General features: G+C 46.7%; 1 protein-coding gene across 2 annotated transcripts in view; it reads right to left on the reverse strand.

Moving 5' to 3' along the window:
* The window catches only part of amon (prohormone processing protease amontillado), a 175175-nt gene that overhangs the window by 3883 nt on the left and 152463 nt on the right, over nucleotides 1–18829 (reverse strand). For both annotated transcript variants that reach the window (XM_089561657.1, XM_089561656.1), the window contains exons 4-12: nucleotides 16626–16734; nucleotides 14789–14826; nucleotides 9602–9678; nucleotides 5663–5751; nucleotides 4013–4188; nucleotides 3203–3415; nucleotides 2558–2658; nucleotides 1133–1366; nucleotides 183–347 (exon numbers count right to left, since the gene is read on the reverse strand). In XM_089561657.1, the coding sequence (XP_089417783.1) occupies nucleotides 183–347; nucleotides 1133–1366; nucleotides 2558–2658; nucleotides 3203–3415; nucleotides 4013–4188; nucleotides 5663–5751; nucleotides 9602–9678; nucleotides 14789–14826; nucleotides 16626–16734 (1202 nt within the window). The remainder of the gene's footprint in view (nucleotides 1–182; nucleotides 348–1132; nucleotides 1367–2557; nucleotides 2659–3202; nucleotides 3416–4012; nucleotides 4189–5662; nucleotides 5752–9601; nucleotides 9679–14788; nucleotides 14827–16625; nucleotides 16735–18829) is intronic.

Below are 18829 nucleotides of genomic sequence, written 5' to 3' on the forward strand. Positions count from 1 at the left end.
GTAAAAACAAATTCACATAAATGTGATTAGTAAACGACAGATACGGACATAACGGGTACGTAAGCTTTGAGGCACTCAGTTTTCTTTTATGCGCGCCAATGTTTAAGAAATACGGGCGACGCTTAAACCGTGAAAATAACAGGCAAGTAAAGGCGGAACTTTGCGTGGTTTCCGCGTCTTACCGCGTTCCTGATGGGGAGACCATGAAGAGCTTGACGTCTCCGCGGCGGGTGGCGTTGAGTGTGATGACAGCCTGCACGTGCTCTACGTAGTTCACCTCGGTGTCTGTGCCAGCGCAGGAGTCCGTGTCCAAGTAAATCTTCAGGCTCTCGTTGGCACGGAACTCACTGCGAGCGTGAAAACACGTAACACGTCGACCGTGAGCGCGTCTGGCACTTCAGCCGCTTGACGTGTTTATAGAGCCAGGCAAGGAACTTCAGACAACCATCGTTGATGCTTATAAGAGAATGATGTTAATACGTCACTATATGTGCCCGACTCTAACCAGAACCCTTCCTGACTACAGCTATAGTCAAATTAGGTATGACTTGAGCACTCTGACTATGATTAAAGCGAGCAAAGCTGAAAGCACAGCTACAGATACCTCTTAAATGAACAGCTTTCTTTTTGCCGAAGAAAAAAAAAACATTGCTACTTTACGTCGAAAACTTTAGATGTATTTCGCATGCAACCTGTTTGAAAAGTTATTGGTTCCAGTTGTGGATGAGCGTGAACATGACCCACATGTTCCACGCGCAACCATGTTCTTTGCAGACACCAGGAACAACGCGTTCCCTAAAGGTTATATATATATATATATATATATATATATATATATATATATATATATGTTTCTTTGAGACCTAGGCAAAATACATTTCAAAAGTTCTTGGTGTTCCCATCAACATATACAAGGTTTTAAAGAGCGAATAAAAAAAAAATTCGCAGCCGTAAGTACAAAACATATTCAGTTAGGGGTCTGACGAAGATGCAATTAAAACATTGCGAAATATTAATAGAACAGGTGGTGCATATCTTTTCTCTGTTCAAGGTTCTGTTTTGACACATCTTGCCACGAATCCCGCCCGCCAACTCACACAAGCTACCCACATTGCATGCGAACGGTGCCCACCTGTTCTTGACGTACGATCCGGCCTCGCAGTGGAAGCGGGCAGGCACCGTCTTCCAGATCTTGGCCAGGGCAACCATGGCGCCGGCGTCCAGCACGCCGAAGCCGAACAGGTGGTTGAACTCGAGCCCGACGCCGTTCATCTTCCAGTGGAAGCGGTTCTTGCTGTCGTAGAGCGAGTTGCGCTTGGACGTCAGCACGGTCAGGTGCTGGATGTCCCGCCACGTCAGCTCGGGGCTGCGCACGCGTCATGGGTCATTGTTTGTTGACTCGAAGAACTACGGATCTATGTTGGGGGAACATGCAATATGATGCTTACAAACGTGCCTGCCAAAGCTGCCAAGAACAAGCGGGTTGCGGAGCTTAGCCTGACAGGGTATTTGCTTTTTTTTTTTAACTGCGTAGACACATAAGGGAAGGGCGGTGCATGACAGCGGCATAGCTGATACTTCTTTTCATGTAGGCAAAGAATGCGCACTAGATCTGACGACACATCATCATCATCATCAGCCTGACTACGTCCACTGCAGGGCAAAGGCCTCTCCCATGTTTCTCCAATTAACCCTGTCCTTTGTCAGTTGCCGCCACTGTATCCCTGCAAACTTCTTAATCTCATCCGCCCACCTAACTTGGAATCCACTCCGTTACCCTTAAGGACCTGCGGTTATCTTGCCTTCGCATTACATGCCCTGCCCAAGCCCACTTCTTCCTCTTGATTTCGACTAGTATGTCATTAACTCGCGTTTGTTCCCTCGCCCACTCTGCCCCCTTCCGGTCTCTTAACGTTGCACACAACAATGCACAATGCACAGCAAAATACAACTGCGCACAATGCACCATACGCAGCAAATAGGACACAATGCGCGCGCCAGAAATACTAACACGAAAGGGAAAATAAACACTAAGCACTGAGCAGTCGTGATCCCTCTGAATGAAAAATAAACAATAAACACTATATTTTAAGAGTGCGCAACTGGACTATAAACATGTAAGCTTTTGCTAAGCTGATTTAGTTGTCCCTTTAAATCACAGTGAGAAATAATGAAAAAAAGTCGTTTACGACGTGCGCACGTGCGCTAGGGCAATAGGAAAGAAAAACAAAACAAAACAAACAGAGAGCAATGTGAGATTGACATGAGCAAAAAGAAAGTAAAGGCTGAAGGAAGAGATCCGAACAAATTCAATTCATTGGGCTCTGTAGACTATAAATAAGCGCCTAGCGACAATAAATTAAGAAGAGGGCTGTAAAAATGAAGGAAAGTAATTTATTTATAAGCGAAAAACTGCTGTCCAAGATCGGAAACTTTTAAGCTTCATAATGGTCGATGACTATCCACCAACATGCCACAGCGGTGCTCACGGCGTTAAACAAGCAATTCCACTGAAAGAAGGCGAAAGAAGAAAAACGAAATCTCGGCGATATCTTACTTTGCTTCCAGGGCGAGAGCAAACACCCCGGCTGCCTCGGGAGCGGCCGCCGACGTCCCTGAATGGGTCTTGGTGCATTTGCCGTAGAGGTCAGTCGTGGCCTGCGATCAGGTTGGCAACCATTAACGGAGAACCGTGTTTGCGATTCAACTATCTTCTTTAAAGGCGCGTAAGACGAAAAAGTGCTCTGATCAGTTATGTGCATTGTTTTGAACGTTGACTTTTCTCACCTGAAGTGATAAGAAAAAAGTTGCAAGCTGTCTTAATGGTGGTACCTGACTGGTAAGCAGTGTTTTCGATCGCGGCAGCGGCGGTCGAATTTCGATGGAGGTGAAATTCTAGAGGCCCGCGTACTGTGCGATGCCAGTGCACGTTAGAGAACCCCAGGTGGTCTAAATTCCCGGAGAACTTCACTACGGCGTCTCTCATAGCCTGAGTCGCTTTGGGACGTTAAACCTCCGTAAACCAGCAGTGTTGTCTGTATTCGAGAATGATAGGGTAGTGAGCAAAGAAAAAAAAAAAGCACGTGACGAACAGACATTTAGCGGTGTGCTGCACTAGATGGTAGACCACTCCTTTCATCATCATCACCGTCGCCATCAGCCTGACTACGCCCACTGCCCAAAGAGAGAGAAATATACACACCACACCCGTGTGCGGGTCCTTGGCACCGTTGCTGAAGGTGGAAGCGAGTGTGGACGAGCAGGACTCGTCATAGTGCGCGTTCTCTCCGTCGTTGATGGCCGAGTTGATGGACACGGTCCACATGGAGGCCGCATAGCCATCGCAGTTGCAATCGTCGTCCTCGCCGCCGTCGCCCGACGCCCACACGTAGATGTTGCCCAGGCCACGGCGGCCCTGTTCACGGGGGCGAACAGACAGCTCGATCACTTCTCAGCAGACCGGGGTGGCGAAGCATGGAGTTTGATCAAGGTCAAAACAAATTTAACGGTCCCATAAGATCAGCTAAGCTTGAAATAGATTCAAGTGCAGAAACAGCTATTTAATATTGCAAATATAATTACACGCCAGGTCCAGTTACGTGAGCGTTACCCGATGATTTATAATAAACCATGTCCACGAAAGCTGTAGGCACCTTGTCCACGCATATTTCCTGATATCATAACTCTACACTCAACGCTCTGCCGACCACCTACCAAGTGTTACTCCCATTATAATCCTCACTTTTACCCCAAGAGACTATCATTTACGTGCTCTCCGCATTAGTTGTTCCGTCATGCATATTTCCTCGTTCCCGCTCTTTATCGCCGCTGAGCTATCGTTAACCCTGTACTTTCATCCTCGTAGCTCTCACTCTATCGAGGCAGTCTTGAGAATCAATAAATTATGTTTTGCAGCATTCGCTTGCTTCTGAAAGGATAGTCTTTCTTTTCGAACACCAATGTTTTTGAGCATCAGTGTTGCTAGAGTAATCGACGCATGCGTGAGGCGCACCTCGTTCACTCCTCGGACGATTGCCCGCATGGTGGCGTTGCGGGGCCCGTCCACGGTCTTGCCGTCGTCGGTGGGGCCCCAGGAGGCGCTGTAGATGTCGATCAGGTTCGGCTCGTGGCCCATCGAGTTGGCCTCGATTAGGTCCGTCATGTACGGCTGGTCAAGCATGCGGATGCCTGCGCACGCGTGTGATCATTATCATCATCATCAGCCTAGCTTTGTCCACTGCAGGACAAATGACTCTCTCATATGCTTCCTATTATTACCGTCCTATACAAAATTCGGTCAGTTGATCTCCGTAGACTTCCTATTCTCATCCGCCCAACTGTCTTTCTTCCGCCCTCTGCTACGCTTGCATTTTCTTGAAATCCACTCCGTTATCCTTAACGACCATTGAGTATCTTGCCTTGGCATTACATGTCCTGCCTGAGCTCATTTGTTCTTTTTAATGTAGTCTAGGAAGCCATTAACTCGTATTTGTTCCCTCACCCACTCTGCCCTCTTCCTGTCTCCTAGCGTTACACCTGTCATTTTTCTTTCCGTAGCTCGCTGCGCTGTCCTTAACTTAGGCTGAACCCTTTTCGTTATGAGAGAGTGTCGTACGCCAAAAAAGGACGAAACAGGAAGGAAACATAGAACAGGAAAGAGGCGCCTCTTTCCTTCCTGTTTCGTCCTTTTTTGGCGTACGACATTCTTTCAAGACGATGCACCAACTAACCCGTCAAAAAGTTCTACTACCTTTTCGTTAGCCTCCACGTTTCTGCCACATAGGTGAGTACTAGTAAGGCACAACTGTTACATACTTTCCCCTTGAGGGATTCTCGTAAAATGCCATTCATACCCTGAGAGTGCTTGCGAAATGCTCATCCATGTAATCGGTTAGCCAATCCCACCTTTCCGCACCATAACTCGTTGACGCAATCGACTGCATACGTTTAGAATTGCTTGCTCACTCACTCATTCCTGTCCTTAACGTATCCTAAATGCTGAGCAGCTTGTTTAGCTTGCTGGCTCCCTAACGTTAATGCCTTGTTCCTCCATGTTAGCTGACTAAATTCAACCCGCCGGAAAACTTAACTTATACGTTTCTTTCATTCACTGGCTCGTTTACTGTAATATAACAGCAACAGGCTCAAAGCCCTAATACTAATTTAAAGTCTTACTTGCAGGGTAACGACAAAAACTTAATATAAACAATATAGTGCATTTATTTGATTGCAGGAGCTAGCCTATAAACTCACAAACACACAAGGACTCTTGCGCTCGCGCCTAACGTCACTCATAAACGTCGCTGTGCTCGGCGTATTCGCCAGGAGAACACGTAAGGTGCAAAAATCGATAGTCCTCCTTTGCTTCAGCTCGTAATCAAAGCTTGTTTAAGAAAAAAAAAAAGAAAAGTCTTAAAGAGGTCTTTTGAATTTCGGCGCGAAGCTGGAGGCTCAAAGAAGCACTTAGCGGCACCCATCGATTTCCGATTGCATTCACATACGTCTTATTCCGGATGGTCGTCTGAAGAGGTTAGCGTTTATCGTTTCGTAATTTCACAGCAACCCATTCCCGGATTTCGCCTGTCTCTGGAGGGGGCCCTCGACGTTGAGAGGCACTCATCAAAGAAGCTAACTAACTTGGATAGTAGACTCCTTTTCTCACCTGCCACCTTAGAATCGTAGGCAACGCCGACTCCGCACACTCCATTGTCCCTCTTGGCGGAGACTTCACCAGCGCATCGGGTGCCATGACTGTGGAGAAATTTACGAAAAAAGCAAGAACAGAAAGAATGTTAGTGCTGCTGGCAGGATTTCCTTTAGCAAGGGTTGCATAGTGGTAAGACAAGCAAAAGTAGGAGAGTCGCATTAGCTTTGGTGTCACGGAGCACTGGCATATTCCCTACACCCTAAACAGAAAGGAGTAAAAGAGAGTAAGCTGTTCCACTCAAAAGGGCACTGAAGTGGGCGGGCGTGCGCTTGAAGACAGCTTATTCCCTTTTTACTCCCATAGAGTCGTATTTGTGTTCAGAGTGTAGCGAATTCAGTAGTGTGCAGTACATACAGTCTGCCTGCTATCGATCACGATTAAAACGAGAATAAGAAGAGTTTGTCATTTGTGAAGCAGGATGTACCACTGTGGAGCAAATTCCTTCGGAAGATAGTAAAAGCAAAAACGACAGATACATGCAACTGACACAACTGCCTTTGCTCAATTCTAGATTAAACACTGCTCGAAAAATTTTCCCGGCACACTTTCACACGGAGAGAAATGTGCTATACCTGACACCGCGCAGTCGGATTGTCGGATTTGGTTTACAGTTGCTAACGGCCATGTAACTAAGGGTTCATAGCGTCGAAAGGAAAAAAAAAAAAACTCACTGTTAGTTAATATGTGAAAGAAAAAATCGCCTCGCTTCGGATGCTACAAGTTTGTAGCTGGTGACTTTGCAGAAAACACTTATAAAGAGATTCTTGCGTAATCTGCGAGTGTTTCCCCCAACACTTGTTAATGTACGAGACTGAGATATCTCTCACAATCCAAGGCTTGAAACTAGCGTCGTTTATCGTCTTACAGCGTTGTCTAGTTCGTTGTAATTCAACTTAAGGAATAAATCTGCTGAGATAAAGTGGTGTTAGTCTCATACGAATAACATCGAAGCACCATCCAAATCGCGTGTGACACTATAGGCACAGGTCCGTTGCGTCAGGAGATCCTATATAATCAGAACCCGAGCGAGACGTAGATCGTCCGATTAAAGCAAATGGAAAGAAAGAACGAAAAAGAAAACGAGGCGGTACAAAGAAATAAACGAAAAGTGTATGCTGTGAAGCAACACATGAATTCACTCAACCAGCGAATCATCGCTTAATATTTACTTCTACGAAGAAAGAAACGGAAAAAAGCCGCCGGGAACCGTTCTATATATAGTTGCGAGCAGAATACGCCCTGATTAATGGCTTTAGTTCACGCAAGATAAATCGAGAGCCGCCAGGCCCATGTTGCTCAGAAAATATATCGGCGTTGCTTCTGGCCCGTAGGGCCTCTGGAGACGCAATGTAGCTCTCGGAAGAGAGAAGTAAACAGAAGGGATAAAGCATGGTGCACATCCTGGACAGACGCGTCAGCTGATCTCAACTGCCAGCGCTGCAAGCGATGCGATCGGTCGCAACGGGGTGTATCAGGTGTGCGCAGCGATCCAGCCAGCCGGCCCGCCTGCCCGGCCGGCCTATAGGTCGCGGCCAGGCACGCGGCAACTGCGTCAACGGCGGCAGCCGAGCTGTTAGCCTAGTTCTCGTCTGCACGAAACACGCGGGGCAGAACGAACGAAAGAAAGAAAACAAGAAAGGATAACAGGTAAAGAAAAGACGATGAGATAGAAAGAAAGCGCTTTCCGTTGGTCGCCGAAGACCATTAGGTCCCCGCCGGCTTCCGTGTCCAAACGGGGACCATTTGCGAGAGCGATAGCAAGGGATAGAACGAAGAAGGAAAGAAAGCTAAAGAGAAAGAGTAACGCAAAACAGGTGATAAAGACAAAGAAGGAGCGAAAGAAGAAAACAAAGATGGATGAACACGATAAAAGAAAAACAAGACAAACCAAGAAGATGGAAAAGAAAGAAGAAACGAAGAAAGGGAAGAAGAAAAAGAAGGACTCAAAGAAAGGGTGAAAGAAAATAAGGAACAGATGATGACGTCGGAGGAGGAGGTGTGCAGACGGAAAATAAGGAAGACGCGCAGCCAAGCAAACAGGCACAAGCATTGTTTCCTTAGAGGAAGACACTAGCTACCCCCCGTGTGAGAGCAATGCGTTCTCGGCGCGATCGCTGCAAGCTTCTCCAGAGCCACCCCGATGTCTGCGCGGCTAGATCAAACTTTCCTGCTCCTTGAACAAACAAAAGAGAAAGCGGGTTAATGTAGGCGGCGCGAGCAGACTAAAGAAAGAAAGAAAGAAAGAAGCAAAAAGAAAGAAGGGTAGGCTTGAGTGAGCATGCCTGGGAATGCCGTGCACGCCGCGGCTACATTATACACACACACGCTGTTCGCAGGGCTCGTGTCTACAAGCGTTGCAACGGTCTACGCTCAGGCCTTAGCGGAGGGTCCGCTGAGCGGCGGCGGCATCAGCAACGTTTCTGCGCGGCCTTTTGCGATGTCGAGAGGAGGACTATATGTGCGCGGTTGAGAGGAGAACTATAGGGATAGTTTTTTTTATTATTCTTTTTGTCGTCTCCCGCTCGTTCCTGTCTGCGGATTTCGAGGGCGTGCTGAAACCATGCCACGTTGCCCAACCGCGTGTTTCGCGCAGCTAGGCCTGTAGCAGGGTACTACGTCATCCCTTACTATTTCTCGTGAGCTTTAACTACCCGGGAAACGTCGAGTGTTTAAGCGTATTCAACCGTGAAAAATGCTGGTTGGCTTAGATGCAGCTTAGGGACAGACGTGCCACAAGATGGTTGTTCTTTTCCCTCAATGAACTTCACTTCGCCTGTGGTGAAAAAAAAAGACATATACATCGTGACATAAATAATATTAAAAAAAAAACGCTGTTCAAATGAATGCCCAGCGCTTGGTGTCTTTTTCGCGAACGAAGCCATGAGGATTAGACTATGTATAACGACCAAATAAACTATTTTATGCAGACGGTCGACAAAGTTTTCAACAGCAGATTTCAGCTTCTTCGATATAAAAGTGGCATTTTGTGTGCAACAAACACAAGAAACGCAATAAAGTTGTGCTTGGTGGTCTGACAAACTCTTTTATGCAAAAAAAGACAGGAAAAATGAAGAAACAGAAAATATGACAATGACAAAGACACAAAGAGAATCGCTGTTAGAAAACTTAAAGCCAATTTCAAACTACAAAATGATTTAATAGCGAAATCAGAGCAATTTAGACACAAGGCATTACTATAGCAGGGATTGTACATTCAGCATATGAAGCGTATACCAAAACAGTACATGAAACAATGCATCAACGCGCACTTTTTGTGCATACATCACAGTCGGCTAACGCTGTTAGATAACGCAGATGCATAAGTCATGATTTATACAATATTGCACCCAAATGCTCGAGTGAGAGCGGTCTCTCCTGGTGAAAAACACTTTGAAACTCGTTTTAAGACGTTGGTGTCAATGAACAGGTCGAAAATGTTGACACTGTCGCTTGTCTTCTTAGCTATTTTTGTTATTTTTTCCACTTCTTTTGTGAACAAGACAGTGAGGCAATATGCATAGCTTATGCCCAAAAGACAGTGAAACTTTTATTTTTACCAAAAGAAGTACAGCTGAACCCCGTTATAACGAAGTTGAAGGAGCCCGGCGATTGCTTCGTTATAGCCGTAGCTTCGTTATAGCCTGTGTTGACCAAGCTTCCAAGGAAAATAGTCATTCTTCGTTATATCGATTATTTCGTTATAAACCATTTCGTTGTAACGAGGTTCGACTGAAGCAGCAATACATCGCCCCCCCCCCCCCCTTATGTAATGTCCCTAAGGGGACATTTAAGGGTTAATAAATTATAAATGATGATGATGAAGTTTTTTTTTATCTCGCAGCCTAAACGCAAGTGTCACAGTACATAATGCATAGCGGTCCCAAAAATGCTCACCTGTTGAACCAATCGTCCGTGTACCTCGGATAAGGGAAGGGGTCGTTGCTACTGAAGTCGTAACTGGCCTTGGCATTCTGCGAGCACGCGAAACACGAAGCGACACAGTCAGCGCCAACCGTCCACGCAGGTCAGCGAGGGCGTCGCGGAGTCATCGACAGCATCGTTTACGAAAAAGAGATCGCGTTTCTGAATCATGCACGTGTGTCACGCGTCCACGGTCTACGCACAGCCCCCGCGTCGCGACGACACAAAACCCGATCGTAAAGCTTCGCTCGAATGCCTCGCACGTGATCGCCAACAGACAGCGACGTGTCGTCGGTCGGGATCAATAGCAGGAATATGACCTCGAGGTGATTCACCCCCTCGCAATAGAACTGGGCGAGCATTCCGCGTCTAGAAGGCATAGGTTAGGCGGGGGCTCAGTTGACGTCGCTGCAGACTGGTATTGACAGCTATGAATGCGCTTGAGTTTCTGGTGGCGCCATCTTTCTTCCAGGAAAACAAAGACGTCGTTACAGAGTCTTTATTGCTTTGCATTTCTTCAGAGACAACGGTCGTACGAGAGGACAACAAACGGCCTCGCAGACATGAGATCCGGTTTGACGACACTGTAGGACTGACTGGCATTCCCTACATCGAATTATGTGATGGCAAATATCAAAATTTTATATATTCGGATCAAACAACAAGATGCATCCTTGGCATTCTATGCGTATTGTATTTAGCATCTTGAATACTCACACACTTATTTCTACGGTAACAACTCTAAGAATAAGGAAGAACTAAGCTCGAGCGAGATGACAGGAATCATAAATGTATTAAAGCGATATAAATTTAGTTAGTTACACAAAAAATAATAGTCATTAATTCTTAGCGATGCACGGGTGTGTGTTCTTGTGCTCCATTTTCGTATATATACCACAACCGCAATTTTCTAACTTTTCTGGTTTGTACTTAACTGCTCGTTAACCTGCAACCATTTTAGAGCAAAGATAACAATGATTTGGTTGCAACGAGCATTTCCTGTAACAAGACACCTTATTCGGTTGTCTTTGTATTTAATGCCCATTTCGAATTAGAAGTGCTGTCGCTGCATTTTCGACGCGACTGCAAAAGTCAAGGTGAACACTGAAATTGTTTGCCGTGGAGTCTGTTTCATGTGAACAAAAAAGTTTGCATCAGTACGCTAAAAATAACCAAAATCAGCAGTTAAGCAAGTTACAACCTCTGTGTATATGGCAAATGGCTTAGAAAATCGAATTTAGAAACCTATCCGGCTATTTGGTCCAGATTCTGAATAAAATCATGAAAACCACTACAAAAACAGTAACTAGGACGAATGACAGACGAGATTTAAGAACCATTACATGTATGGCGCATTAGTGTTGATGCATTTTCAAGAAGATGTTACCACCATAACGATGTTTTCTTGGCATTGTTAGACGTTATGTACACCACATTCCCATTAAACTGTTTTACGTTTTCTTCCATCCTTTCTTATTTCTGAATTTTACCTGGATCCTCCTCTCGACAATGAAGTCATCTGCCGTCAGGATGGCATAAAGAGACTCATGCGCAATTTTAAGTGCTTGCAGGTGGCGCGGGTTGTCAGGCAAATTTACCTTGTTTAGGCTACAGATTTGTAATCCGCGTTGTTTTCCAAAACACCCGGCAAGACTCAGTGCTTTTTGTGTGTAGTGTTCAAAATCCTATATGCATTGCACTGTTTTACTTTCTGTCAGGTAGTTTCATTATTATTGCTGTTTATTTCGACATCAGCTCCGCCCCCTCCCCCCCCCCCCAACTAAAAAAAATATAATGAACCCTGAGGTAGCAAAAATAATCTCCGTTTATTTTTGTTCCATAAGCTCTGTTGAACGCGGTTCTGATATTGATCTGGGCAGCGGGGCGGAGCTGGTCCGAATAATCTGGTCCGAATTATTTGGTCTGACTACTCTTATCACACTAGCGTTTCTGCATTAAAATCCCAGCTCAGTCTTCCCACACTAGCCTGCCGTCGCAAAATCGCCCGTCTTTCCTTGTATCACAAATTTTTTCACACCTTTAACCACGATGCCCCCCGTATCACACGCGCCCATCGGATAACCCGTAACTCCCACCCAAACGCTGTCTACCCCGAGAAATCTCGTACTGTAACATATCAGCAGTCTTTCTTTCTTAGAACAGCCAACGACTGGAATGGCCTTCCATCCGAGGTGGCGACCATCATTAATCCAGTCCTTTTCAAATCCGCCATCGCAGATCATCTGTGTCCAAAATAATAGAATTTTGTCAGCCCACCCCTCATGTAATGTCCTTCTGGACCTTTGAGGAATAATAAATAATAATAATCTAGTCATCCTTACGTTTTTTTCCCACGCTTCGGCAGCACTTACCGGACCCGACAAACATGCAACCCAGAAAAACGCACTCGCATGCCTTTTTTCTTCCATTCTTAATTAGTATCTTTCTTTTCGCGCGAGAAGCCAAGAACGGTCGTCCCGCCCATTCATTCATCGGGCGCTCAGTCATAACCGAGCGGACGCGTACATAATGCCAGCGCAATCAGATCGGGCTGGCCACAGCATCATTATGCTCGGCTATTAATCCCGGAGGCCGAATCATGAGTCCGCAATTAGACTAAGTGGTTCCCTTTCCGACCTTACGCTTTTCCAAACGAATGACCAGAAATCCGCCGCGCGCGCCACCTCTAACGACCCCTCTCTTCGTACACCTTCTCGTCTCATGGAGACCCCGCAACAGTAGCGGGTGTTCACAGCACTCTCGTCTGCGTTTTCTGGGCGCGGCTGACCGCGCAGTTCTACTTTCCCGAGCTGTTCCTCGGCCTAATACTGCATGCATGTTTCACCTCGTATTTCTTTTGTTGTTGTTGTTGTCGTGCGCTGTGTCTCTCATCCGAAAGCGGATTTGTGCGGGCCCGTTAATCACAGCAGACGGCGCGGATAATGGGGCGAGAGCGGCGGCCGCACAAGCCGTGTGCCACCCGCACAGCGTTCGCCGTGCCTAATTGCCCGGTGAGCGTGTCTCGGGGCCCGAATGTTCGCTCGCTTTGTTAACCGTCCCTCTTCCGGGCTACTCCCGCTGTACTTGCTGCGAAGGCAGACAGCAAACATGAAGACACTTGGAAACACGCCTTGGGCACACAGCGGCGAAAACATTAGAGGACTGTTTAGTCGTGTGCTTCAGTGTGCGTGTTATTTGTAGCTAGTTTTCTCAGAGAGGTATCCTATTCGCCTCCAAACGTGGGCGTACTGCCAGCACAATGTTTCATGCGAAATGACGAGGCGCTTTATCTCAGGCCTGTGCTGTGAGCTTGATTTCACTGAAGACTTCTCTGTAAGTCTGTTCGTCTGCTTGCTTTACTGACAACTATCCTCACCGAATTAGTGCGCCCGATGGGCTGGGATTAGTACAAGGACCAGGCTGACAAGGCTTCGGATACTTTATTCGCAGGGTTACTCAGACGCAGGGCTTAGCTACTTTCTTATCGCGTTCCCTTTGTGAGAAATGTGGCACATCTATCTACTTTTACATTTTTACTCTCGTCTCCACTCTCAAAGAAGTTACGGCGCCGAACAGAAGTTATTTATGAAACGCCTTGGGTTAAAACGGTGGAGCACAAGCTGAGCTATCGGAAGTTCACAGCGGAAAAGAAGATAACAATTCATGATATGCAGTTTTATTCCACGGTTTTCGATATTAAATCGTAACTAGTGCTTACCCACCCCGGTGTGTGCATGCGTCTGTGCGTAGGCACACAACGGCCTATGGAAGCCTCACCTTCAACGCGTTTTAAAGCTTACCAATTGTTCTGATCAGTAAGTGGCTCATAGCAGTTCTTTAGTTTTTTTTTTTGCGCGAACTCTGACAGCACGTACTATCAAATTGGATAAAAGAAATGCTACAGAGCCTTCACTTGCAGTACTTCAATGTAGCGCGTTAGAAAACGCACACTTTTTCTACTTTTAGCTTTGAACTGAATTGAAGGGCTGATGCCTCAGTTGCATAGCAACATTGTAATCAATTATAGCTCTGCTTTTCTCATTGTGCGTCAGTCTCTACCCCAATAGAACTTTGTTGGGAGGAAGTCAACGAATTGGCGGAAAGCCTTGAGGTGCGCATTTCCCCCGCAAAAATTTCGAGCCCTCGGGCAGAGGGACAGCTATCACAGAACAACAACAGATGTCGAATAATGCGGATTCGTTATAAACAAAGCTCCGCGTTACGTGCGGGTTTCTTTTTGGAGTCAATCTGGCCTTAAATACAACGCAGCATCTGCGGCAGGCACTGCTTACACTGTCCTTAAATGAAATTGTACAACATTGTCGAACATGACCGGGAACCGAACTCGGAAGAATGTTCGTATGCGGTAACGGTCGGCGATGACCAACACTTTCGCCATCGGGTTGTTAGTTCAGTTTAAATCCGCCCTGTGAACCAAAGTGAACTCCACAAATTAACTCGACAGTTAGAGTGCAAAAAAACAAACAAACATACAAATTTTATTATGGCTTAGCGCGCAGCGTTCGTGCAGACAGAGTGGGAGCACAACAATTATTACAGCGACACAATCGATGCAAAGAATAATGTGAGTACATACACAACATGAACACATAGGCAAATGAGTGGAAATAGCGCTACGGAATTAATGGAGGACGGGATAAGTAATGAGCTACGACTACTAGTCAGGCCATGGGCGCAAGTCAATTACTAACGCTCGCGAATACGGCTCCTGACTATAACCGAAGCCGACCGTGGCGTTCCGTAACACGGACATGCTTTTAGTGGCAGGGATTGTTGTGCTCGTAATGATTCACGCAATCACGACCAATGAGGCAGGCATAGCGGGAGAGACACAAGTATATAAACAAAACAGTAAACTCTCGTCGTCGCCAGCCAAATACAAGCTGCTGGCGACGAAGGCGCCCACCTCACTCTCCCATCCTCCCACCAACTCGCACACTTCGCTGGCATCGCAGAGAGCTCATTTGTCTTCTATCCGCCGGCCGAGCTTCTGCCGATGCGGCGTCTTTTGTGCGCGCTGCGTTAGCGCTTGTCGCCATTAATTAACGAGCCAGTGCTGCTATTGCCCCGAGGGAGGGGCGTAGCAGCAGCGAGGGAAGATAACAAGAAAGAGAGAGAGGGCGATTGGGCAGCACTCACGTAATTGTCCCGAAGGTCCGGGTGCATATAGTCAACCCCTGGTGGCGAAGAAAAGGGGACAAGTAGGGAAGGCACAAAAGAAAAGAAAAATTAGAACAAGGAGAGAAAGAAGTGAAAGAAGGGACAGGTAGGAAGGGAACAAAACCAGTATCGGGAGACAAAGGTGTGGACGTTGGCCGTACAGGTAGATGGGTATAGAGAAGGCAAAGTAAGGCGTAGGAGTGCAGAGATAAAAGCGGTACGGCAGGACAGGAGATGCAGAAACCGAACCGGGAGACATGGAGATAAAAGGAATGCACGTAGGGATGTCAGGGAAACAAGATAGGGAGACAAAAAGAGATGGGCAAGGAAAAACAGGTGAAGGACCGTAGTGAGCAAGGGACAAAAGCGGACGGGAATAGTAAAATTGCAGAGGGCGAACAAGTTAGACATAAAATGAGAATTGGGAGTACATAAAGGTCAGAACGAGAGACAAGAAAAGGGGATAGGAGCCATAGGTGAACGGAGTTAGGAAGGGTACAAAAGGGACGAGTCGTAATGAAAATAGGCAGCACAAAGGTAAAGTGGATAAACGGGATAGTCGGGCCAGAAGACAAAGGGCAAGAAGGGAATAAACAAAAACGAAATGGGGAAGCGAGGAGACCGGCGCAAACAGGTGGATGGGAAGAATAGGGAGAAGAGGGAGAGAGAGAGAAACCTTCGTTAGGAGACACAAAGAGCCAACGTTCCCAGAGGGCAGGACATGCCCTTCCCGTGCATCAGCTCGGGGCCATTGTTTTAAGCTCGTAAAAGGGATTGGCTTCCCGCCCCGACGGAAGAGCCCAGGGGGCCGCGCTCCTTCGCAAACAGGCTTACGACAACATACTCGTCCAGGGCGGATCACCTCTCCCCCCCTCCTTATACCCCCAACCTCTTCAGAGGGTTTGCGCTTCATTGATGACGGTGCCTATCTTTGTTCCTGGAGCTTCGCCTCCGGTTACCATCCTCGCCGGTAATGCCGGGAAGACAAGGCGCTTAGCTAATTGGTCCCGTGCCCGGCTTTGTTCATAACGCTGCGTACAGGATTAGCAAAAGCAAGCACTGCGTTTTTCCCTGGCTTGGTTAGGGAGGGCTAAGGGAACGCGCTGTACGGCCATTGAAGTAAAGAGAGCGAACTTTTAGGCCGTGTTTGCTTACTTTTTCATTGCATTCGCTAAGCTACTTTTCATTTCACCAAGCAAAACTTGATTTTATTCTATTTGCCCAGACATCCGTTTTAATTAATTCTGCAGTCTTATGTTAAATAAATCGCCCTTGATGAAAAAACTCCAATAATTATAATGAAGCAATCGGTAGCAGTCATTACCATTTTAACTAGATTAACTTTCGTACACTGAAGTAGGCCAGAGCTCCAGGAAAATAGCCTACGCTTGCACCCATATGCATTTTAAACACAGCAGTTAAGTATTTAAGCTACAACTTTACGACGCTAGACAAGGCGTTCGTTTTGTGCACAACACGCTGTTACTTTCGCAGTACGCTAATTCCGAGAGCACATTTAAGGCTTGGCTACTTGGAAAGCCTGAATGCATCCCGGTCAGGATTTTTAACAACAGCAGTGTTCTTTCATTCTTTTTTTTGTAATTTTACAATAGGCAATTAAAAAATATACAGCCCGACAAGTGCAGGCCGACGCAGAAACAGGACATAGCAAGGCATATGCACAAACACTGAGCTGAGAAAGAAGAATTAATTTCAATCTACTAAGGTGCAGGAAGGTTAAAGATCAGAAAAAAGAACATGCACCAAGGAATTATCGCGGAAAGTGTGCAACCTGAAAATATCAAAGCCCACTCACCATCGTCCATAATGGCTGTAGTAACATTCTTGCCCGTAAATCCCTGTGCCCAGGCGGCCTCTACGTTCAGATCCAACCGCGGTTTGCCGCCGTTCTGGCCGACGTTTTTCTGCGGGAAGAGACCACAAATGAGACCACAAATCTAGTAACATCGAATAAGGCAGCACCATCAACAAACTGTCAGACGGCGCTGAACTACCTCTTTCGCTAGAGATCGCGTTAACAAGGTGATCCTGAAAGAGGGTAAAGTGAAAATAATTAGGTATGTGGATTCTAGGTCTATTCTTTCGTCTACCATATAAAAAAATATTAATTTGTGAATATTTTTTCACTTTAGCTCTGATTCCTATAATCATTGCTTGAATAGTTTATGCATATTTGCATCACGCATGCATCTTAATCGGTTTCCCGCTATACTCAACAATAGTCATCTTTCTTTATTATTACGGCTATAGCCGTTATACGGAGCACCCCCCTGAACCAAGCTTCAATGCAATCCGACGAAACAGCTCGCCCGACGCCAGAGCCGTCGCGCTGCCTAAGATAAGATAAATCTAAAGAGAAGAAGATGTTCCCATACGTGACGCGACGCCAGAACTTTCACTCGGCTTGAAGCCAGAGCTATCATGTTGCGTGATCGCCCATTACGCGACCAAAGGTAAGAAAAAGGAGAAGCGGATGCTGGGAGCCATGGGGCGCGATGCCAGAATATTCGCGCGGCCCAGGTTCGAGCTAAGAGGAGTAGGCGGTTGGCGTGTGCCAACTGTAGTTCTGCCCAGCAAACCAAAAACCTCTCAGAGATGCCTAGCTAGACGTCTCTGAGAGGTTTTTGGTTTGCTGGGTGGTGATACTATGGCTGACATATAATTGCTTGCCTGTCGCCGTGCTCATTAGCGAAAAAGTCGTCGCCACAGAGAAGCCCCGGCTGTGTGCGAAAGCATTGAAGAAAATAAGTGGCAGAAAAACGCGTCTTTCTTCCACGTATTTAGCATAGCAGCTCTGGGCTACATAAACAGGAAAGTAAAGCAGCACAGCATAACGCGTAATGAACCGGCTCTCACCGAAAATTTGTACGCTAATCAGCGAAGCTTAGCACTACCTCTTTCATGATGCTTTAGCATCAGAGCCACCATTAGCGGTGAAAGTGTCCGGCGTTGGCGTCCGATGCTTGAAGCGCCGGGGGAGAACAGGCAAAGTTGAGAGAGGAAAATAGTGAGAGGAAGAGGAAAAGAGAGAAAATGGAGACGGCAGGGGAATTGGAGAGTTGGATAGAGGGCGAGTCGGTGGGAGGCAACGTATGGAGAGAGGGAAACCGCAGTCGCCAATCACAGTCAAGGGATGGGGAGAGTGGAGAGGCTGTGTGGCGTGTCATACGGTGATTGGTGGCCTGAATCACATCGCCCGCCACCGTCCGTCAGGGGTAGCACTAAATGCTAACGCATACTCTGCTGTATGAATTCCATTGATCGTCGGCTACTCTTTTTTTCTAGCCATCAAATTCCTCTTTGTGCCCGCTATTCCTACGTGCTCTGAATTCGCAAAGGGCTGCCAATCGCAAATAAGTAATCAAAGTAATTTAAGGACAAATACATCTCGCTAAGAGTGGTTACGGCGTTCGGCTGCTGACCCAAGAGACGCGGGTTCGATCCCGGCCGCGGAGGTCGAATTTCGATGAAGGCCAAATGCTAGAGTCCCGTGTACCGTGTGATGCAGTGCACGTTAAAGAGGCCCGTGTACTGTGCGATGTCAGTGCACGTTAAAGAACCCCAGGTGGTCGAAATTTCCGGAGCCCTCCATTACGGCGTCTCTCATAGCCTGAGTCGCTTTGGGACGTTAAACCCTTATAAACCAACATCTCGCTAAGATTTTGAACTGGGATCGAAGACTTCGAAGGACAAACGACGCTTAGAGTTGAGCTGGAACATTAGGAAAGAAAATGAATGGGAAAATTGTGCAGATCCACGCACTGCTAGAGGCGTGATAAGTAAAGGGACAACCCGACTGTAAGAGATAACCGAAAAGGAAAAAAAAAAGGGTACTGAATTCGGCAAGACGACCCAATAAAAGCAGCGCTGTAATAGCCAGACAAAGTGGTACCGCTTGTTCCAAGCACGCTTGCCGAAGAATAGCGCGCGCTCAAGCCAGCTTTGGTAGTCGTGTTTAACGACCCTCAGATCGTTACCATTGATAGCAGTGAACGAAAT

Source organism: Amblyomma mixtum, chromosome 9 (genome assembly GCF_055824585.1).
Source record: "Amblyomma mixtum isolate Tamu chromosome 9, ASM5582458v1, whole genome shotgun sequence".
Taxonomy (NCBI): domain Eukaryota; kingdom Metazoa; phylum Arthropoda; class Arachnida; order Ixodida; family Ixodidae; genus Amblyomma; species Amblyomma mixtum.